The sequence below is a fragment of the Saccostrea cucullata genome, unplaced genomic scaffold (genome assembly GCF_032062105.1).
Source record: "Saccostrea cucullata isolate Sc308-1 unplaced genomic scaffold, CSIRO_AGI_Scuc_v1 ctg1171, whole genome shotgun sequence".
Classification (NCBI taxonomy): domain Eukaryota; kingdom Metazoa; phylum Mollusca; class Bivalvia; order Ostreida; family Ostreidae; genus Saccostrea; species Saccostrea cuccullata.
In genome coordinates, this window is record NW_026925719.1 from 54,148 (window position 1) to 76,451 (window position 22,304).

Below are 22,304 nucleotides of genomic sequence, written 5' to 3' on the forward strand. Positions count from 1 at the left end.
GAATTGGTCATTCTAAGGATAGTGGGGGGTGAATTGTCCTTCTAAGGAAAGCAGTGGGTGGATTGGTCCTTCTAAGGAAGGCAGTGGGTGGATTGGTCCTTCTAAGGAAGGCAGTGGGTGGATTGGTCCTTGTAAGGATAGTGGTGGGTGGATTGGTCCTTCTAAGGAAGGCAGTGGGTGAATTGGTCTTTCTAAGGATAGCGGTGGGTGAATTGGTCCTTCTAAGGAAGGCAGTGGGTGGATTGGTCCTTCTAAGGAAGGCAGTGGGTGGATTGGTCCTTCTAAGGAAGGCAGTGGGTGGATTGGTCCTTCTAAGGAAGGCAGTGGATGGATTGGTCCTTCTAAGGAAGGCAGTGGGTGGATTGATCCTTCTAAGGAAGGCAGTGGGCGATTGGTCCTTCTAAGGATGGCAGTGGGTGGATAGGTCTTTCTAAGGAAGGCAGTGGATGGACTGGTCCTTCTAAGAAAGGCAGTGGGTGGATTGGTCCTTCTAAGGAAGGCAATGGATTGATTGGTCCTTCTAAGGAAGGCAGTGGGTGGATTGGTCCTTCTAAGGAAGGCAGTGGGAGGATTGGTCCTTCTAAGGAAGACAGTGGGTGGATTGGTCCTTCTAAGGAAGGCAGTGGGTGGATTGGTCCTTCTAAGGAAGGCAGTGGATGGATTGGTCCTTCTAAGGAATGCAGTGGGTAATTGGTCCTTCTTAGGAATGCAGTGGGCAATTGATCCTTCTCAAGAAGGCAGTGGGTGGATTAGTCCTTTTGAGGAAGAAAGTCAATGGAAAGATTCCTCTAAGGAAGGCAGTTTCCATTTAAGAAAAAGATATATAGGATTGATATTAGGGAAGGTTTTGGGTGGATTGATTCCTTTGAGAATGGTAGTGGGTAAATTCATTTTTCTAAGGAAGTCAGTGGGTTGGTTAATCCTTGTGATAGACAGTGGGTATATTAATCTTACTTAGGAAAGCAGTGGGTGAATTAGTCCTTCTAAGTAAGGCAAATGGTGGATCATTCCTTTGAGGAAAAGAGTAGGTAAATTGATCATTCTAAGTAAGGCATTAAGTAGGTTGGTCCTTTTGAGAAAGGTAGTCGGTAAATTGATTATTTTGAAGAAAAAAGGTGGATTGATCCTTGCAAGGTAGGCAGATTATGGATTGGTTCTTTTCAAGAAGGAAGTAGGTGGATAGATCCTTCTAAGGAAGGAAGTTTCCATTTAAGGAAAAGATATGGTGGATTGACTGAGTTTATTGATTCTTTTGCAGAAAGTGTAGAAAAATTTATCTTTCTTATGAAGTCAGTGGGTTGGTTATCCTTTTGAAAGGGAGTGAGTGGATTGATCCTTCTAAGAAAGGCAATTGGTGAATTGATCCTCCTAACTAAGGCCAATAATGGATTTTTCCTTTTAGGAAGAAAATGGGTGAATTGATCCTTCAAAAGGCAGCAGTGGGTGGGTTGATCCCTTTAAGAAAAGAATTTGGTGGATGGATTCTAAGGATTGCAGTGAGTGGATTGATTCTTCTGAGGAAGGCCTTGGGAAGATGATCCTTCTAAGGTAGTGGGTGGAATGACCCATTAAAGGAAAGTAATAGGTGGAATGATACTAAGAAAGAAAGAAAAAAAATGATTTAAAAAGTGGGTGGAGTGATCCTTCTAAAGAAGGCAGTACTAGTAAATTGATTGAGCTTTTTGATGAAGGAAGTGGGTGGGTTGATCCTCCTAAGGAATTCAGTGGGTAAATTGATCCTTTTCAGGGAGGTAATGGGTGGATCGATCCTTCTAAGGAAGGTATGTTCCATTTAAGGAAAGGTATTGTGGATTGACTTTAAGGGAGTCAGGTTGCTTTATTTTGAGGAGGACAGTGGGACAATTGACTCTTTTTAAGAAGACAGTGGGTAGATTGATCCTTCTCAGGAAGTTGGTGGGTTGATTGATCCTTTTGAGGAATTCTAAGGCAATGGGTGGATTCATCCTTGTAAGGAAGGTGGTCATTGGATTGATCCTTCTAAGGAAGGTAAAAGGAAGATTTATTATCTTAAGGAAGCCATTGGATGGATTGATCATTCTTTTGAAGACAATTGTAACATAAATTCTTTGAGGTAGGAAGTTGGTAGATTGATCCTTCTTGTAAAGGCAGAAGTTAGATTTATCCTATAGAGGAAGGTAATGGGTAGATTGGTCCTTTTGAGTGCAGTACCCTGTTAGGAAGGCAGGTGATGGATTAACGCTTTTGCGACTGGGAATGTTGGATCAATCTGTTTGAGTTTGTTAATGGTTAAGTGTATGTAAATATTTTAGTTTAGTTTTTTTGGAGTTGGTTGGATTTATGCTAATGGTATTGGTGGTTTGGTCCTTTTGATGTCGTCAAGGTTGAGTGATACTGGGATCAGTGGCTAAGTCTCTTTTTCAGTTTTCAGTGATTGAGTGGATGGACAAAGAGCCAGCGTATTTTGACTATTTAAATTAACTTTCATATTAGAATCATATTCAAAAAAAGAAAATGCACACACCTGCCCAGCCTTAGATCTGAATTTTCATATGTCGCAAGCGCTCTTTTTGCGTGAAAAAAGGAAATAACAACAAATGTCTGCATTGTAATCCGGTAAAATTCAGATATTTAATGGAATCTCCTTAACATGCATTCCCAGAATCTAATTTATAAAGAGCAAATGCATTGCCGGTAACTTGCATGTCTTATTTCTTCTTAATTGGTACATGTAGGTGCTTGCTATTGCATTTATCCCTTTTCCCTAAGATCGAAAAATCTTGATATATCGCATTCTCGTAACATTTGAAGGCAGCTATAATTTGTAGAACTTTAAACTTGACTAAGAAAAAAGAAGTATTTATAATGAAATCACGATTGTGTAATAAGTTAAAAATGAAGAGCCGGTGATAGTTAATTTAGTGTAGTCATATCGAGAAGCTTCAAGTTTTCCCGCGCAAATGTCATTATTGTTTAAACGCTGTATAACTTGTACGGATAAACATAAAACAAAATAAGTCAAGCAGAAATATGTAATCTGTACATCTAAATCAGGGTATATTGTAAGTAAGATCAATAGATTAAATTTTTTATCGAAATAACGGGAGTATACTTGTACTTTAACCTTGACCGTCAGCGAGTTAAATAGCTAAAATACATCAATGATGCGTTCGCTTCTCTCTGCGCACTCTTTATCTAACTTCTCAGATGTTTAAAAAGTGCGATTCGGGTTCAGGAAGTATTATTTAAATTTGATCGTCTGTCACATCAAAGTCACAAACCTAACGTTCACATTAACATGAGAAGAGGCCTCCCCAGTGTGTCCGCCGCCGCGAAGTCTTTTGACAGAACGTGAAATCTTTCGCGGAAATAAATTATTCCCAAATTGTCACATACACAGCAATCGCTTAATTAAAAAAAATCATAGCTGCTTTGATGCATTGAGAAATAATGATGTATATCTTTAGCCGTTTAGATTAGATCCGCAATGTGATACATAGAACAATAAAAGAACACCCCTATTAACTGCGCTAAAAGATCGGGTTAATTGCTTTATATTTCGACATGTTGTCTGGTTTCCTTGCACGTACCCGACCGTCGGATCGATAGATCGACGAGTAACGCCATCATTGGAGGGTCGATACGACAGAAGCGCGGAGGCCGTGTATTCAAGCCGTTCAATTGATTGCGAAGGAAATATTTACTTAAGGAAAAGTTTTATAAACACTGGTGACAAAAACTGCCTTGGATTAACAAAGAGCAAGGAATTTAGCCAGGGGAACTTGAAATAGCCTCAGAAAAGGGAATCTCGCCGCGAGCTTATCCGCTCTAGTACAGAAATAGCGGGGACACATTCCTAAAGCGGATTACCCAGCAGTTAACGAGGAAATACGCTAAACAAGAGTACATTAGCGAAGCGACATCAGCAGGCATCTGACGAAAGATTTATCTATTAACTTATGTACTATTGTTATTGACATGTAGAAATTACGGAAATTAACAGATTAATTAAAGATCAAATCGTGTTAATTTCATGGGATGTGACGGATTTCATTGAAAGGCAGTGTATTCAGTTCCATATAAATGTGACAAAGCAAATAATTAATAGGATTAATAATTTAGCGGGTAAGGACCTATTGGAAAGATCTGTGAATTTATTTCTTTGAATGTGGTGGATCTAAGAAATATGTCGGTGAACAACTGCAATATTCAAGCGCAACTGACCCCCTCCACCCGGCTGCCGATAATTAAGGAGGACCAGGAGAAAGTTCTTCAGGCCAACTTCCGCAGCAATCGGAACCCCACAGACCTAGACCTTACACTCATAGCGGCAGAAGCGGGGCTTTCCGAAGAAAACGTCAAGGTAACCTTAATTTGACAAATGACAAGTTAATTTCTTTATGACTCACATTATCATCCTTGTTAAAGTATTGATTCGTTATATCATTCGAAGTCTAAATGTGCAACACATGTCACCACAGACCCTTGATTCTGTAATGAATGATAATAATACTATGGGTTAAATTATTACAATATCAAGTGCCTGTTCAGGTCACATAATCTGTCATTAGACATCACGGTAATTTTTGGCTTTGTTGCTTCTGACTTCTGGATAGAAGATCAGAAGTCAACACTAAGTATTAGCGTTGTTGTCCTTGTTTAATTAATCTACGATACGAACACGTAATTGTTCTATATACACGTGTTTGGTTGTCCACTTAAGTCCCCATGTCCTCTAAGTAGCTGTATATATTGACTTTACATCAATAGATGACAAATATGCCTATCAATTATATATACTTGTGTACGTTGTGAACCATGTGCTGCCAATATCATTACGCAATAAATCTCTCATGTGCTTACACAAATATTGCCAAGGTACAGAAATTGAACCCAGCACTTATAAGAACTTGAAAATTGACAAAAATAAAAAATAAATAAAAAGATTAATACGTAAGTTCTAGATACGCTATCTTTGTGTACCTTGGGCGTGATATGTTCTATTTATACAGTTCGGCAATCTATATATAACCTGTGTCTCAATATAGGTATTGACTTTGCCATCAGTATATTTGATATATACTGACCGTGACATTACTTCTCTACTACAACATTCTGTATGTGTACAAGTACAGTATATTTGATATATACTGACACTTCCGCAAGTACAGGGACAACTGGCTAGCTACCAAACCACGACCGCTGACCCCCATACCACTTGTTGATATATAATTTATTTACACCATACTGCTAAAAAATCTAATCTGAGAACTTCTTTATAACACAAAGTAAGTAAATGGCTGCATTGAAAAACAGTGCTTTTATCAACCAACGTAGATCAAAGACTAGAGCTAGTTCCGATAAGTTTATTGTTTAAATCTATATAAAGCTCGTTTTCACACACTGTTCCTATTCTGCTTCAGTCTTGCGATACAAGGATTTGCTATTAAATTGGAAAATACGCCCACTTACAAATTAAATTTATCACAAGTTGAACAATTGTCAGTATATTTAGAAATGTGGACAATTCGTTTTTAAATTGTTCCCAAGAAATTTATAGACAAATTTGAATATATTTTAATGGCCCGATATATAATTTTGTCACAATCCAAAGGAAGAATTTATTTAATAAATGCATATACTTGTAATAATTTTTTTCCCTTTTTATTGTGATCTTAAGAAATGTGATGCTGTTGTTTGCCGCTTCCCTGTTAAATAATAATTCCTTTGATTAATAGTGATTTTGTATGAAAGGCCACACAATACACGGGGAAGAAATATTCTCCAGAACACGGAAAAAAAACCCAAAATTGTGTTTTTCTTCAGAAAAGGAATTAAGTTTTCTTTTCAGGAAAATGTGCACGTGTTAGTCACGAAATTGTTAGTCATCTTTCTGGTAAATTAGGCACTTATGATGCAATGAATAGCTTTTCAATTCAAGAAATCTAACAATAATGTGTACAAGATCTTAAAAAGGGGGGGGGGGGGGTACAAATCAAAGAAACAAAATTTTTGAAGGTTGAACCTCTCTCTCTCAATCTCGTAACAAATATTATTGGGAGGCAGTATTTTGTAATCTGAATATTATTTTAAAAACATGACACATTTCCCGCCCCTTTCCTGTTCAAATTCACACAAATCACCCGTAAATTACACAGATTCGTTGATTCAGCGTAAAATGACACGGAATGATGGGCCACTAAACGTTACCTTCAATGAACACCGATATCTGATCATAATAATGTTTACTGACCAAACAATCTGCTTGTCGATAAAAGTGACAGAGTTATCATGTAACAGATAGTTTCATTGATGTGTCACAACGTTACATTAGCCTTCTTCCATCTTTTGATATATTAACACAGACCTCCTCGGGGAAAAGATATGAATTAACCCCCCCACCCTCAAAAAAAAAGAGGATCTGACGAGAAGTTCATCGAATGTCTTCCTAAAGTATCAAAAATGTTTATTGTATCTATCATCTTTTGATTAAATTCTAAAACTGTTTTCAAAATGTATAAAAATAAGGTGTGATGTCAACAATTCAAGCGATTATCAGTATAGTGTCATAAAAGAAATCCTATCCTCTGGAATCTTGCATAAGTGTCAGGTAAATTATCGCAATTTTTGGTGAGGAAACTTGTTAAACTAGCAATATTACAAACACAAATTTGTTGGGAAATTTATTTATTATATTGAGAAATGCCGTCTGTCTTTTTTTAAAATAAAAGAATGCAAAATATATTTTGTGTCTTTTACCCTAGTAAAACTGAAACAAAACATCAATACATATATTTTAAAGCCTTTATTTGTTCCCTTTTAGCCGTTTGGAGTCTGACCTATATGTTAAAGCTTTTATTTTTTAGCTGTGGTATCAGCACCGCCTGGCGTGTTGGCGACAGCAGCAGGGCCTTCCAGCCAATTCTCGCTCCATTATGGACTGATGACGTCATACCACGTGGTGACAAGAGTGATCGTTTGGTGCTTCTGCTTCAGAGAGTGGCGGATTAACATTGCATAGGATATACCAGAATTAAAGACTTATATGCTACAGGACAAAAATCGGGCATGCGTGGATGCTGCTTATTGGTGATATAACTCAGCCATCACAAACCATTTCAATAATTTATTTTGTTTCATTTTCTTCATCATGGACATCACCCCCACCCCCCCCCGTTTGAGTCCCATTTCTTAACCTCTGAATTATTGGCTCAGCTCAATTTAAAACTTAGGACATTGTAAAGAGCTGTGAACTATTCACTGTTACGCAAGTAGTATTAACTGTTGTTGTGTCACTTTTTGAGAGATGTATATATTAAACTTGTTGAGAGATATTGCTTAATTTTGTATTCTGTGTTGTATTTAAGATTACACCGTAAACAACGTGTGCCTCATTTGGCCTAAGTCAAGAACTTAGGAAGCATATCAGGGACCTATATTTGACTTCTTGTAGGATTAGACCTTTAAAATAGATGGTTATACATGTACCAGTAGTTTCACTTAACAATTGTCCATTTTTATGCCCCCATAAACGAAGTTTTGGGGGTATATAGTTTTTGTTGTGTTTGTCTGTATAGCTGTCTGTCTGTCTCTCTGTCTGTTTGTCCGCAAAAACTATATTTCCATTTCTAATTTTTTTCCTCTGTGATAACTCTTTCAAAGTTAGCGGAGTTGATTCTTGATAATTCTACCAGAATGTAAATTAGGCAGGTCGATAGGTCAGAAGCTAAGGAGGCCTAATATGCATGCAAATCTTGTGCGCATCTGTCTCTGTTGCTAAAGAGGCCAAATATCCATGTAAATGTCTGCTGCTGTCTTTGCCTTTGACATGAGTAGGCGAGGACTATTGAAATTGGCCTTGGAGTCCTCATGTAATTTAAATCTATGTCTACATTTGTAAAGTCTAAATCTACAATTTTATTTCACAATGAAATGGAAATATAAGGAATCACTGTCTAGTTAGGGTAGTATGCCAGGGACATCAACGATAGTGGGAAACATGGGATAATTTATGCATAACAGGCTATCTGATGTTTCTTACTATCGTTGATGCCCTGGCATACTATACTAACTAGACAGTGATTCCTTAAATTAACCTTGCCCATAACTTTTGATTTAGTGGAGCTATGACTTTCACATTTTACATGTGTATTCCTTGTGACAAGACCTTCCTTTGGGTACCACCAAATTTGACCTTGACCTTGGAGTTTGACCCACTTTTACACAAAACTTTTCAAACTTTTACTTTGGCCATATCTTTTGAACAATAGATACCACAACATTTATACTTAAAATATGTATTTTTTGTGGAAAGACCTTTCACTGGATACCAACAATCTTGACCTTGGAGATTTCCATACCTATGAAAAAACTTGAACCTTGGCCATAACTTTTGAATGCTAAGGGCTAGTGATCTCATACTTAAGATGTGTAATCCTTGTGAGAAGACCCTTAATTGGATACCAAGAACTTTAACTCTCTGACCTTTACCTTGGAGTTTGAACTACTTTTAAAAAGCAAACCTTGACAATAACTTTTCAAGGGTTAGGGCTAGTGCTTTCATACTTTACATATTTAATCCTTGTGACAAGACCTTTCATTTGATAGCAAGACCTTTGACACTTTGACCTTGGAGTTTGACTTACTTTTTAAATTGTTTAACCTTGGCCATAACTTTTGAAGGGTTAGTGCTAGGACTTCCATATTCACATATGTATTTTTTGTTGCAATAAAGACCTTTCATTGGATACCAATTACCTTGATCTTTTGACCTAGACCTTGGAGATTTCCTCACTTATGAAAAAACTTTAACCTTGGCCTATTTCCATATTTCACAATTGTATTTCCAGTGAGAATACCCTACTTTTGGTACCAATATATTAAATTTGCATTTAAGAAAAATTTAATCTTTGCTATGTTGCCATACGGGGCATCAGTGTTTTACAAACACATCTTTCTGTATTATTTATAGCTTAAAACCTAGAAAAAAACTAACTTAGAATAAAATAAAGCTATTGTTTCCAAAGAGCAGCTTGATATTGAGGTGGACCCCAGTAACAGAGGCAGTTGCTGACATTTTCCAGTATGAGGGGACCTCTCTTACAACTAAGACCATCATTCTCTAAATTCAAATCTGTCAGAACTCTATGACAATTAAGGACTTGTCCAAAACAATCACATAAAATTTGTAAAATATTGCTGATTTAATCTTTCTTGTTTGAAATTTTTACAAAATGAATTGAAAATGAGCATGAATCAAGATCACAATGTTGGATATAAATTAACCTAGTTCCTAGTCAAATGTAGAAAATCTTTTCACAATGCATAAAAAGACAGATCACAAATCTAACCAATCCATACATCTGTATTATCCAATGCTTTGGGTCTCCCTCATCATCCAATCATATGCCTCCTTCTTTCCTTGCCTCTTAAGTTCAGGTCCCACTATATCCCTACACATTGTATGGTAGTCATTTAACCAGCTTATCTGTCAAGGAAAAGTCAAAACATACCTAGTTAAGTAACCAGTGTTGATGGAAGTGGGGCCACTTTTAATTTTAAAATCTCAACCCTACCAACAAGATAGATACTATACATGCAAACATTAGTATAACCCAAAGTGAGTATAATAATTTGATATCCTTGTCGAAAAAACAGTTAATGATACATTACTTTAGAACCATGCTACATTTGCCTAAGATATATGAATTGAAAAGACTGCTTGATTTAAGTCCATATAAGATATGGTTCAACTTCAAGCATGATTTGTCAATGTAAATTGAAGAGCCATAAAATTTTAAAATGAGGATATACTGATTGATCAGTAAGTTATAAGTGCAGTTGTATGTACATGTCTTTGATAGCTATGATCTAGTTTTTTGTTAATGTACAGATACAAGTATCAGTTTTACTGAGATATTGTGTAATAAATCCCACCTCTTTCTCTGTTAATAAGGAGGGCTCTATCATCTTCAGCTGCATGGGTACAAGGGTCAAGGGTTCAAAGGTTAAGAATCCCTTGTTTCTGAAATTATGCTGAAAAGGAAAATGCATAATGGTGTATGTTTATTTTCTTCAAGATATTATGAACAATTTAAATACCTGTAAATAAACAATGCCATGATAATACCTTTGTCTCAGCTTTTACAACCAGAACCAGGTTTTCTATTCGAACACCAAACTTTCCATCCTCATAATAACCGGGCTCTAAATAATAAAATTATGTTTCAAATCACCTTTTAAAAATTTTGACATATAAACTTTATCCTATATAGTAAATACACTCTAGCTACATAATATTATTAAAAAAGCATCTACATGTATATATACAAAAAATTAAATTGACCTAATCAAAAGACTACTGTGATAAGAATGAAAGAATGGATTAGATAGATTAATATTGATTCAGTATGGAGTTATCTGACACACAGCTTACCGTCAGACAGGATCATTCCAGCCTCGAGGGGAATCTCTGCCGCCGAGACTCGGGGACTAATTCCACAGGGGCCTTAAACAGGAAGATTCCACAGATAAATACCATAAAAGACAAAGGAATAAACAAAACACAATGGCATCATAACATACAAGCAACAGAAACATACAACATTCCACAGATAAATACCATAAAAGACAAAGGAATAAACAAAACACAGATAAATACCAGAAAAGACAAAGGAATAAACAAAACACAGATAAATACCAGAAAAGACAAAGGAATAAACATACCAGAAAAGACAAAGAAAAAAAACAACATTCCACAATCGAAAAAACAAAACACATCATAACATACAAGCAACAGAAACATACAAGGTACTTTTAAATGATCATTGACAAAATTATTTTCACCACAACAAATTTACGGGTGTATGTAATATCGGAATTAAATGTTTAAAAGATTTAGCAGAGTAATATATCTTCCAATTTCTGGTTTCTTTTATTTTTTATGACAAAAAGTAAGAGTGCAAATCTTTACCTTCATGAACATTCAGGAAGGCCCCCACTCCGTGACCCGTTCCATGAGCATAATCCAGACCCACTTCCCATAATGCTGTTCTGGCCAAGGTATCTAACATGTGACCTGTTATCATCATTTAATTTGAAAAGCATTAAAAAGATGAAAATACAAATAATAATATTTTTAGTACACATACAGTATATATATATCTTAGCATAGTGTAAACGTGTTCATATTGCAATTGGATAAACATTTTGAAAAACCGTTCATTGACAGACATGTGATGAACACCTTACTAGAAAATAAGCTCTATTCTATCTAAGCATTAAAGCAAAAAACTGAACAGTATGTAGATTTAAATATCCGTTTATTAAAAACTCTACATTGGGAAAGAAAAAGATAAACCAATGTGTCCTTTTAAAATAACATTTAGAAAAAACAACATAATGAAACATTTGTAAAATTTAACTCTTATTATCTCTACAAGTTGACAGACATGTGATGAACACTGGGCCAAAGTAAACAGTATCTGAAACAAAAATTCTTTCCGGGCGAAAAATAACTTGTTTCCAAATATCGAAAATTAAATAACCCTGTATACAGTAAGTTAAAAGAACACATCTATTAAAAGTAGATATAAATACCTTTTCATGAGGACGGAACTCCAAAATGAATTGTCCTTGTGACATCTGTCGTATTAAATGAAAATTATCAGTGAAACTTTTTATACATCTTAACTGCACAAGACTAAATATTTATATCTACTGCATTTCCTTTACTAAGTGAACTATAAATCCAATGTCTAGGAAGGACATAAAGAAGACAAGGATGGATGAGCTTATGAAGATGAATGGAAAAAACTTTGAGAATACTCTATCCTACAATAAGCTGAGTACTAACCTTGTTGTCCTACAATAAGCACTTGTACTGTGTCCCTGAGTCACTTACAAATGAAGCTGAGTACTAACTTGTATGAGTCACTTAGAAATGAAACATTTGTACTGTGCCCCTATGTCACTTAGAAATGACTCTGTCCTACAATAATATGAGTACTAACTTGTACTGTGCCCCTGAGTCACTTACAAATGACTCTGTCCTACAATACTCTGAGTACTAACTTGTACTGTGCCCCTGAGTCACTTACAAATGACTCTATCCTACAATGAGTACTAAACTGTGCCCCTGAGTCACTTACAAATGACTCTATCCTACAATACTCTGAGTACTTTTTTGTACTGTGTCCCTGAGTCACTTAGAAATGACTCTATCGTACAATAATATGAGTACATGTACTAACTTGTACTGTGCCCCTGAGTCACCTAGAAATGACTCTGTCCTACAATAATATGAGTACTAACTTGTACTGTGCCCCTGAGTCACTTACAAATGACTCTGTCCTACAATACTCTGAGTACTAACTTGTACTGTGCCCCTGAGTCACTTACAAATGACTCTATCCTACAATAAGCTGAGTACTAACTTGTACTGTGCCCCTGAGTCACTTAGAAATGACTCTATCCTACAATACTCTGAGTACTAACTTGTACTGTGTCCCTGAGTCACTTAAAAATGACTCTGTCCTACAATAAGGTAAGTACTAACTTGTACTGTGTCCCTGAGTCACTTACAAATGACTCTATCCTACAATAAGCTGAGTACTAACTTGTACTGTGCCCCTGAGTCACTTACAAATGACTCTATCCTACAATAAGCTGAGTACTAACTTGTACTGTGCCCCTGAGTCACTTACAAATGACTCTATCCTACAATACTCTGAGAACTAACTTGTACTGTGCCCCTGAGTCACTTAGAAATGACTCTATCCTGTCCTTAAGCTGAGTACTAACTTGTACTGTTCCCCAAAACTCTATACTCTGAGATAGTCACTTAGAAATGACTCTGTCCTACAATAATGAGTACTAACTTGTACTGTGTCCCTGAGTCACTTAAAATGACTCTATCCCCTGTAAGTACACTGTGCCCATGAGTAGATATGACTCTGTCCTACAATAAGCTGAGTACTAACTTGTACTGTGCCCCTGAGTCACTTACAAATGATCTAAATCCTTTGAGTCACTTACAAATACTCTAAAGCTGACTAACTTGTACTGTGCCCCTGAGTCACTTACAAATGACTCTATCCTACAATAAGCTGAGTACTAACTTGTACTGTGCCCCTGAGTCACTTACAAATGACTCTATCCTACAATAAGCTGAGTACTAACTTGTACTGTGCCCCCGAGTCACTTAGAAATGACTCTATCCTACAATAATATGAGTACTAACTTGTACTGTGCCCCCGAGTCACTTAGAAATGACTCTATCCTACAATACTCTGAGAACTAACTTGTACTGTGCCCCTGAGTCACTTACAAATGACTCTGTCCTACAATAAGCTGAGTACTAACTTGTACTGTGTCCCTGAGTCACTTACAAATGACTCTATCCTACAATAACTGAGTACACTTGTAAGTCACTTACAAATGAAAATAATTTATAACTTGTACTGTGTCCCTGAGCAAATGATTTCCTACAATTGAGTACTAACTTGTAAGTCACTTACAAATGACTCTGTCCTACAATAATATGAGTACTAACTTGTACTGTGCCCCTGAGTCACTTACAAATGACTCTATCCTACAATAAGCTGAGTACTAACTTGTACTGTGCCCCCGAGTCACTTAGAAATGACTCTATCCTACAATAATATGAGTACTAACTTGTACTGTGCCCCTATGTCACTTAGAAATGACTCTGTCCTACAATAAGCTCACTACAATAAGCTGAGAAATGACTGTGCCCATGAGTCACTTAGATATCCTACAATAAGCTGAGTACTAACTTGTACTGTGCCCATGAGTCACTTAGATATGACTCTGTCCTACAATAAGCTGAGTACTAACTTGTACTGTGCCCCTGAGTCACTTACAAATGACTCTATCCTACAATAAGCTGAGTACTAACTTGTACTGTGCCCCTGAGTCATTTACAAATGACTCTATCCTACAATACTCTGAGAACTAACTTGTACTGTGCCCCTGAGTCACTTAGAAATGACTCTATCCTACAATAAGCTGAGTACTAACTTGTACTGTGCCCCTGAGTCACTTACTAACTTGTACTGTGTGCCCCTGAGTCACTTACAAATGACTCTATCCTACAATAAGCTGAGTACTAACTTGTACTGTGCCCCTGAGTCACTTACAAATGACTCTGTCCTACAATAAGCTGAGTACTAACTTGTATTGTGCCCCTGAGTCACTTACAAATGACTCTATCCTACAATAATATGAGTACTAACTTGTACTGTGCCCCTGAGTCACTTACAAATGACTCTGTCCTACAATAATATGAGTACTAACTTGTACTGTGTCCCTGAGTCACTTACAAATGACTCTATCCTACAATAAGCTGAGTACTAACTTGTACTGTGCCCCTGAGTCACTTACAAATGACTCTGTCCTACAATAATATGAGTACTAACTTGTACTGTGCCCCTGAGTCACTTACAAATGACTCTATCCTACAATAAGCTGAGTACTAACTTGTACTGTGCCCCTGAGTCACTTACAAATGACTCTATCCTACAATAAGCTGAGTACTAACTTGTACTGTAGTCACTTAGAAAAATCCTACAATAATATGAGTACAAACTCACAAATGACTCTATCCTACAATACTCTGAGAACTAACTTGTACTGTGCCCCTGAGTCACTTACAAATGACTCTGTCCTACAATACACTGAGTACTAACTTGTACTGTGGATTTTGACTCTGTCCTACAATAATTAACTTGTACTGTGCCCCTGAGTCACCTAGAAATGACTATCCTACAATACTCTGAGAACTAACTTGTACTGTGCCCCTGAGTCACCTAGAAATGACTATCCTACAATAAGCTATATACATGTATCACACAGGAAGATATTTGAGGACTGTGTCTGATTTTGTAGGTCTGAAAAACAAAACAAGGTATTCACTAAAACATCAGTCAGAGATAAAACTACCTTACTGTACAGTAATTTCACGTGAATTTAATTTGCTATATCCATAATTCGTTATATCCATAAAACGAGTTCATATAAGTATGTATAGCGAATTTGCAATATTCACGTTTTCCATCAAGTATTACCACCAAATATTTTAAAGAAGCAATTAGTACAAAACATACCTTGGATAATTAGAGTTTTTATTATGAATGGAACTTTATAAATAGATAATGAAAATAAATTCAGTTCAATTTATCAAATTTTGAGATCTTTGAAAATTCATCATAAAAAATGTAAACTTAATTATATCTAACCTTTGTGGGACTCAAAATAAGTTCACTATATCTGTAAATTTGTTATATCAGAGTTCGTTATAATCGTAAAATTTTACAAAGAATTGTTAAGAATTTTACTGGGAACCCTGAAAAACTTTGCTGTATCTGTGAATTTGCTATATCCATGTTCAGACTAAACAAGTTTTACTGTATCAGACAAAGTTCAGGACTTACTTATAGTGTATAATGGCAGCATTAGGACCAGTGCTTGATATGGTAGCAAAACTCAAACTCACAAAGTCATCCTGTTCCCTTAAAAGAGAAAGAGAAAATTCTTTTTCCATTAAATTAAGACTTGACTTCACTTCATGTCCAATCTTTATAATCACATAATAAATCTATTAGTTTATGTACACTTTGTATAGTAATTCCACACGTATGCCCACTGCTATGCAATATATACTGGATTAGTTTGTTTGTTTTATTTTCCTCCTTCTTACTGTTTAATTTCCTCCAGTTTATCTGCAGCAGACACCTCAGTCACTGATCCTGTGGGAATCTGGTAAAACAAAACAACAAAGTCTACAAAATTTATGTTAAACAATAAAAGAAATCTGTTCAATGTGTCAAGAGGTACAGAAAACAGTTGTAAACAAATATTCAACGTCTAAGACAATTAAATTTTAAATTGTTATTTGTATTTGAATATAAACTTTATTAATACAAAGGTCTCTGACACTACTAACAATTACAAAATTTATTCAATGTTTAAGAGATCCTCACCTGTTTCTCCAACCAAGAAAACAGCTCACAAAGTGTGACAGCATCTTTTATCTGTAATGTACATATCACTGTTAATATTCAAATGTTTGGAAAGACTTATCTATAAAATCAAGTGGTTATGGTATTAATTTCTATTACAAAGAAAAAAGTACCAGCAATTGTCTTTAATATTTGTTTTATACGTACATCAGAGAGACAGGGTAAAAAACCCAGAAATATTGCTAAAACCCTATATAATCTAACTCAGTAATGCATTAAGTTCTATAAACATGTGTATGACATACATGAGCCATTCTCATTCCCTGGATTTCTGTTGCATTCTTCACTGCCTTCATTACAGCCACCGGGGATGTCTGGGCAAACAATCGACTCTGTAATCAAGAAGATCGCAATAATGTAACCAAAGCTAGAAATGAAAAATTTCCATGTATCTGTAAACTCAATATGTTTGGAAAACATCTTCCATACAATGAATGAAATTGCCAGGAAAACCTTCGTTCATATAAAAAATTTTCACTTTATTTCAAAACATTTTTAAAATTAGCAAAAACATTTTCACTTCAGAGGAAAAAGAAGACAAAATTAGATGTAATATTTTCCTTCTTACTTTATCAACACAGTGTGTCAAAGCTACGCTAGATTTGGGACTGATCTGAAAAGAAAGAAAGGTGACAATGCAAAAACATGGATTCTACGAATATCAAAAAATACAATCAAAAACTTAAACAGGGATAAAAATCTTTGGAAAAATTTGAATTCAGTGCATGAAGTAAATGTATAACTAAATTCTTAGTCCTAAGAATTTAAGATAAATGAAAATCATGTCCTTGACCTTACCCAGAATTTACCCTCGACCTGGTCCACAAGAGTTTTGATGACCTCCCCGACCTTGTCATAGGGCATGACCTGTAGGTCACTGCTCACTCCATTCAGCTGCAAATGATGCTTGATTTCAGTGTCAAGCTTTTGTTCATCTATAAATAAACTGTAATTCAAATAAAAAGAAATAATTTTTAAATTTATTGCAAGATACAAAGAGATAAACATTTTTTATCTTTTAATCCTGTCAAAACAATTGTAAGAAAAGTTGCAAGAGATTCTATATAAAGGGGAGAGAACTTGTGATGGAAATATTAGCTATATCCATGGTGCTAATAAATCATGAATTCAACGAAAGTCTTGACCCATGCAAGATGCAACTTAAACATTGAAATGTAGAATTTTGTCTGAAATTTCATTTGCAGCAAATGACACCAATTAAACATTTCTTTGAAGCAGGGAGCAATTCTTTCTGTAAGATATACATACAAAAGAATATGGGAGAAATTATTTCATACAAATTCTGAAATTCATCAACCACAATCAAGTCAGAAGAGAGAACAATGTGAAAATTACAACCTGTGGAATTAATCCTACTAAGAGCAGTTAGATTTATGTTAACATAAAATGTAAAAAGATATCAAATTTAAAACATATGCATGCTCCAAATATCTCTCTAAAATATTTATAAAAAGAGGTTTTTAAATTTATAAGAACATACAATATGTTTTCCAAGGTAACAACAGCATAGGCAAAGAAGACCGGGTTGTACTCAATGTCTGATCCCCGCAGGTTAAACAGATCTGTGGATAGACAGACAGACAATATTTATACAGATAATATTTATTTTGAAATAAAGTTTCTTTAGATAGAAATTAAAAAAAAAGGCTTATCCCATGCATAATTTTAGTAAAAAGTTATATTTATATCAATGAAATTTGAAAACTGTTCAGACTAACACAATATAGTCTTTATCTTTATTTAGCATTAAAATTTACTTGCATGCTATTTCATCCAGAGCTGAGATAACCAATGCCCCACATTTTTTGGCCTGCATTTTCTCTCGTACTTTCTGAATTTTCTCTGGCCAGCTCATGCCTAAAACACATACAAGTAAAAAATGCCATAATGGATCCTAAAAGGTAGATCGAGTCTTGAAAAATCGGAATCTGCTATCAACCTAAGGTACAATTGTGAGTTCTTCGTCTATCATCTCTCTAACAAGGATGAAGCATTTAAGACAACTTACCTGTGTATTTTTCTGAGAGTGTCAGGAGTGGATTCATTGGGGGTGGGGGCTGATCCTCCCACACTAGATCTATCAGGTTATAGGGGACAGCTATGATACTGTGACCCGTAGACTGGAGACTTTTCTTCAAGGGTTTCCAAGCCTCTGCATAAAAATTATCACTAATTCTAATCAACGAGGTATTTTTTTTTAATTTGTGAAATATTACTAGACAAAAATAATGTTATTAACAATGGAATCAATATGTTCCAAGGAGATACAAATTACATAATGCCAATTATTGCATGAAGTAACGTTCCCTCAAATCTTGTAAATTGACAGCAATAAAAAACAAGAGGCCCAAGGGCAACATCGCTCACCTGAGCACATTGGCTATGAAAAAGCACAAATCAGATCAGAGATGAAAAGTTTACGGGGGGAGGGGGAGCTTGAATTTTAATACTACTTGAGAATGCCTCCATATCAATACAGCAATTTATTTTGCTGTTCTTCAGAAAAACGTTTTTAAAGATTTTTTTTTTTACATTTTGTTTGTCTATATTACTTAGTTATAATTTGAATTTGATTCCCCGTTGTTTCCCTCCCTACCCCTGAGGGTCATGATTTGAACAAATTTGAATCTTCAATACATAAAACATAGCACTAAACAAATACACTATACATAGCTTTCTTGTTCTTGAGATTTTTCCCTTCACTTTCCTATTGTAAAACTTTAATGTACCATTGAGACCCTACCCTACCCTACCCTTGGGGATTATGATTTGAACACATTTAATTCTACACTACCTGAGAATGCTTCTATATATATATCACTAATCATGGCTTTGTAGTACTTGAGAAGGAGAATTTTAAAGATTTCCCAACATATTCCTATGTAAAACTTTGATTGGCTATTGTGGCCCCACCTTACCCCAATGGGTCATGATTTGAACAAACTTGAATCTACACTAGCTGAGGATGTTTCCATATAAATATCACTAATCATGGCTTTGCAGTACTTGAGAAGGAGATTTTTTAAGATTACCCAACATATTCCAACGTAAAACTTTGATCAGCCATTGTAGTCTTACCCTACCCCCGGGGATCATGATTTGAACAAACTTAAATTTACACTACCTGAGGATGATTTCACATGAGTTTCATCTTTTCTGTCTCAATGGATCTTCAGAAGAAGATTTTTAAAGATTTTTCCTATATATTCCTATGTAAAACTTTGATCGGTCATTATAGCCCCACCTTAACTTGAATCTACACTACCTGAGGATGATTTCACATGAGTTTCATCTTTCCTAGCCCAGTGTTTCTTGAGAAGAAGATTTTTTGAAAATGCGATTAATTTTTCTCTAATACATGGTTATCTCCCCTTGGAAGAGGGCATGGCCCTTCATTTGAACAAACTTGAATCCCCTTCACCTAAGAATACTTTTTGGCAAGTTTGGTTGAAATTGGCCAAGTGGTTCTTGAGAGAAGATAAAAATGTGAAAAGTTTATGACGACAACAACGACAACTACGATGACTACGACGATGACAGACAACGGACAAATTTTGATCAGAAAAGCTCACTTGAGCCTTCTGCTCAGGTGAGCTAAAAATTGGCCCATACAAATAAAAAATATTCCAAAGTATGATAAATTTATTTTTGTTTACCTGCAGAAATCAGACATGGGTCCACACCTACTGTTCCACCCACAGGTAGTTCCTATAAATAGACATTATGCAATGACAAGTTCTGGACAAATTACTCAAACACAAAAATAAGGAGATGTTATTACAGATATATAATTGCTGTACTAAAAGTATCAATTTCTGATTTCATAGATTCTGATTGTAAGCCTACCTTAGCTAGCCAGTCTGCCTGTGTGGGAGTGCTGGGCTGTCCTAAATGGCAAATCAAATCAATAGAAAACCAGAGTAAAGGAGAGCAAGAATCTCAATTACTGTAAATTAACTTTTATTTGTGATGACTTTATTTCACATTTTACTGGGGTAAACTAGTTCGTGACAATAGATTTTCACCTTTTTTGACCTGTTGCTAATAGACATAGAGACTTTATATAACAGTTCAGGCCAAGAAATACTCGCAATGACAAAGCTATTGTGAACCTTGCAAAAATTTCTCGCATTTGAATAAAGTTGGTTTACAGTAATATACAGAGGAAATGTGACAGAAATATTTATATTTTACCATCTTTCATCAGAGTCCAGTTTTCGTCCAATTGTTTTTCTGCCTGTAGGAAGTACCTGCCATCTGTCCATAGAGCCGCCTTTTCTGTCGTAATAACTGCTGTTCCTATAACAGGGATTTAAAATGTTTTTGTCAAATATTCAGAACGAAGCATGATTCTTTTTTATCAAAATGTCTATCATGTCTATTAAGCAAAAAATTTTATAATTGCTAAATGACATGTCAGGATAAAAGATGATAAAGAAAATTACTATATACATGTAACTTCTTTCAAGGAAGTATTTTTGAATACAAACCTGCAGATCCCGTGAATCCTGAGATGAATGCTCTTCTACAGTCACATGGAGCTATATACTCACTCTGTAAGTAATAAACTGCTCAACTGAGAGATCATCAAATTGTAATGAGAAGGCAGTTATGTAACAGAGACATTTTATTGCCTCTGCTGGGGATCGAACCTGGGACCTCTGGCTTGCCAGTCCAGTGCTCTACCGATTGAGCTAAAGGGTTAACCCACTAGCCCAAGCTAGTAGGATGCCATGTATCTTACACTACTACATTGGCGCCCAACGTGGGACCCGAAAGAGATGAGGACATCTCATTCTCTAGAGGGAGGCAATAAATTGTCTCTGTTACAGTTATAATTCATACCTAGCTGACTGGATTAAATTTTCTACTGACCATTATCTAATGTAATTTTGTTCAAGTATCATGGTCAATAAAGGTTGTCATTTGCAACACAAAATTAATTTGAAGTGTAAAACATGGTAAAACATTAAATCTATACCTTCAACTTTCATTGAATATTCACAATATTCACCAAGTAGCTTCTTCCCATTAAGCCATTAAGCCCCCCCCCCCCCCCCAAATTTTACTCAATGCCTAATTTCTGTTCATGACAGTTGTCTTCCTCTCCATCAAGCTCTGTTCCATTAAATTAACTAGTATTTTTATGGAAACATAACACTTCCATAGTGAGATTTAGAGAGGAAATTATATCAGAATTAAATAATTGATAATGATATTTTTTATTGAGAACTGGATAGGAGAAAAATATTATAAGATTTGATATGATGAAAAAATACATGAAGTGTGCAACAAAAAAGCAGAAGCATAAATCAAAGGTTTTTTCAATGCTTGGATCTGTAGCTTTCTGCTTTATCTGTCTGAATTCTCTCAAGCGGAGAGTTACAGTTCTGCAACTAGAACCCATCTGTCACATTCCTCCCTTCTTTAAGCTGTTTGATCCCTGAAGACACCAATCCAGGCTCTTCCCTGGCAAGTCTTTTACCTCTCACTTCCAAGGATGCCACTTCACTAATCCGAGATTCCTCCAACTCTTACCCCTGCTTTTTTACATTGTGACATGTGTACAGAGTCAGAGGAATCTTAGATATTAGCACCGCACCAAGTGTAACTGGAGAGGAAAAAATGTAACAGACCATAACAAGATTCGAACCTGTGCCCCCTGAATCTCCCCAGCCAAGTGCTTTACCAACTGAGCTATCTGAATCCCATTGTTCAAACCCATAAGAAATTTATTAAATATATTTATAGTGTTAAAACAATATTATTCTCCCTCTCACTCATGGTTCATGTGATGGATTTTTATGGGTTGCCTAAACCCAGTATGATCTCACCTGGTGTGAATCTCCTGAAGGCACGATGTAAGCTTGAATGCTTTCTGGTACATACTTCCTATTACTCATCAATGTCCTGAGCTTCTTCAGCAGTGGTCCTGTTCTATTGTGTGCCAAAGGCATTGTGTCGGAAAACCTCTACTGAAACTTCAAAAGACAGAAAAATGCGCAAATATAGTTGTGCCAAAAATATATCTACGATTACTTATCAAGAAAATTGTTTGTCACTGTATATCACCAGTTTTTCTCTTACTAGATTGTTACAATAATTTTAGTTTTGGTTTCGAGTCAACTCGGGAAAAATTATTTTGAAAGAGGATTTCGATCCCGATCTAATATCTTCAATGCGTTGTTTATTGTCATACTGCTGTACTCTCTACTTTCTGTTTTGAAGAAATTGCATCTATCTTATTTCATTTTAAAGCTTTTG

At 35.7% G+C, this 22,304-nt stretch overlaps 2 protein-coding genes across 2 annotated transcripts; one reads left to right on the plus strand and one right to left on the minus strand.

Moving 5' to 3' along the window:
* Positions 1–3,414: 3,414 nt before the first annotated feature.
* LOC134269651 (homeodomain-only protein-like) lies at positions 3,415–7,321 on the plus strand. Its single transcript, XM_062751858.1, has 2 exons — positions 3,415–4,342; positions 6,846–7,321. Exons 1-2 carry the CDS (start codon positions 4,166–4,168, stop codon positions 6,921–6,923), a joined length of 255 nt encoding a protein of 84 aa, XP_062607842.1. The 5' UTR covers positions 3,415–4,165; the 3' UTR covers positions 6,924–7,321.
* Positions 7,322–9,163: 1,842 nt separating this feature from the next.
* LOC134269658 (xaa-Pro aminopeptidase 1-like) lies at positions 9,164–22,199 on the minus strand. Its single transcript, XM_062751871.1, has 20 exons — positions 21,875–22,199; positions 20,531–20,594; positions 20,235–20,339; positions 19,887–19,927; positions 19,697–19,748; positions 18,049–18,192; positions 17,802–17,897; positions 17,521–17,602; positions 16,818–16,965; positions 16,588–16,632; positions 16,265–16,351; positions 15,981–16,031; positions 15,698–15,756; positions 15,432–15,509; positions 14,540–14,565; positions 10,952–11,056; positions 10,415–10,486; positions 10,109–10,185; positions 9,916–10,014; positions 9,164–9,466 (listed from the first exon to the last, which is right to left on the minus strand). The coding sequence occupies exons 1-20, from the start codon at positions 21,995–21,997 to the stop codon at positions 9,347–9,349; spliced, it is 1,674 nt and encodes a 557-aa protein (XP_062607855.1). The 5' UTR covers positions 21,998–22,199; the 3' UTR covers positions 9,164–9,346.
* Positions 22,200–22,304: the final 105 nt, after the last annotated feature.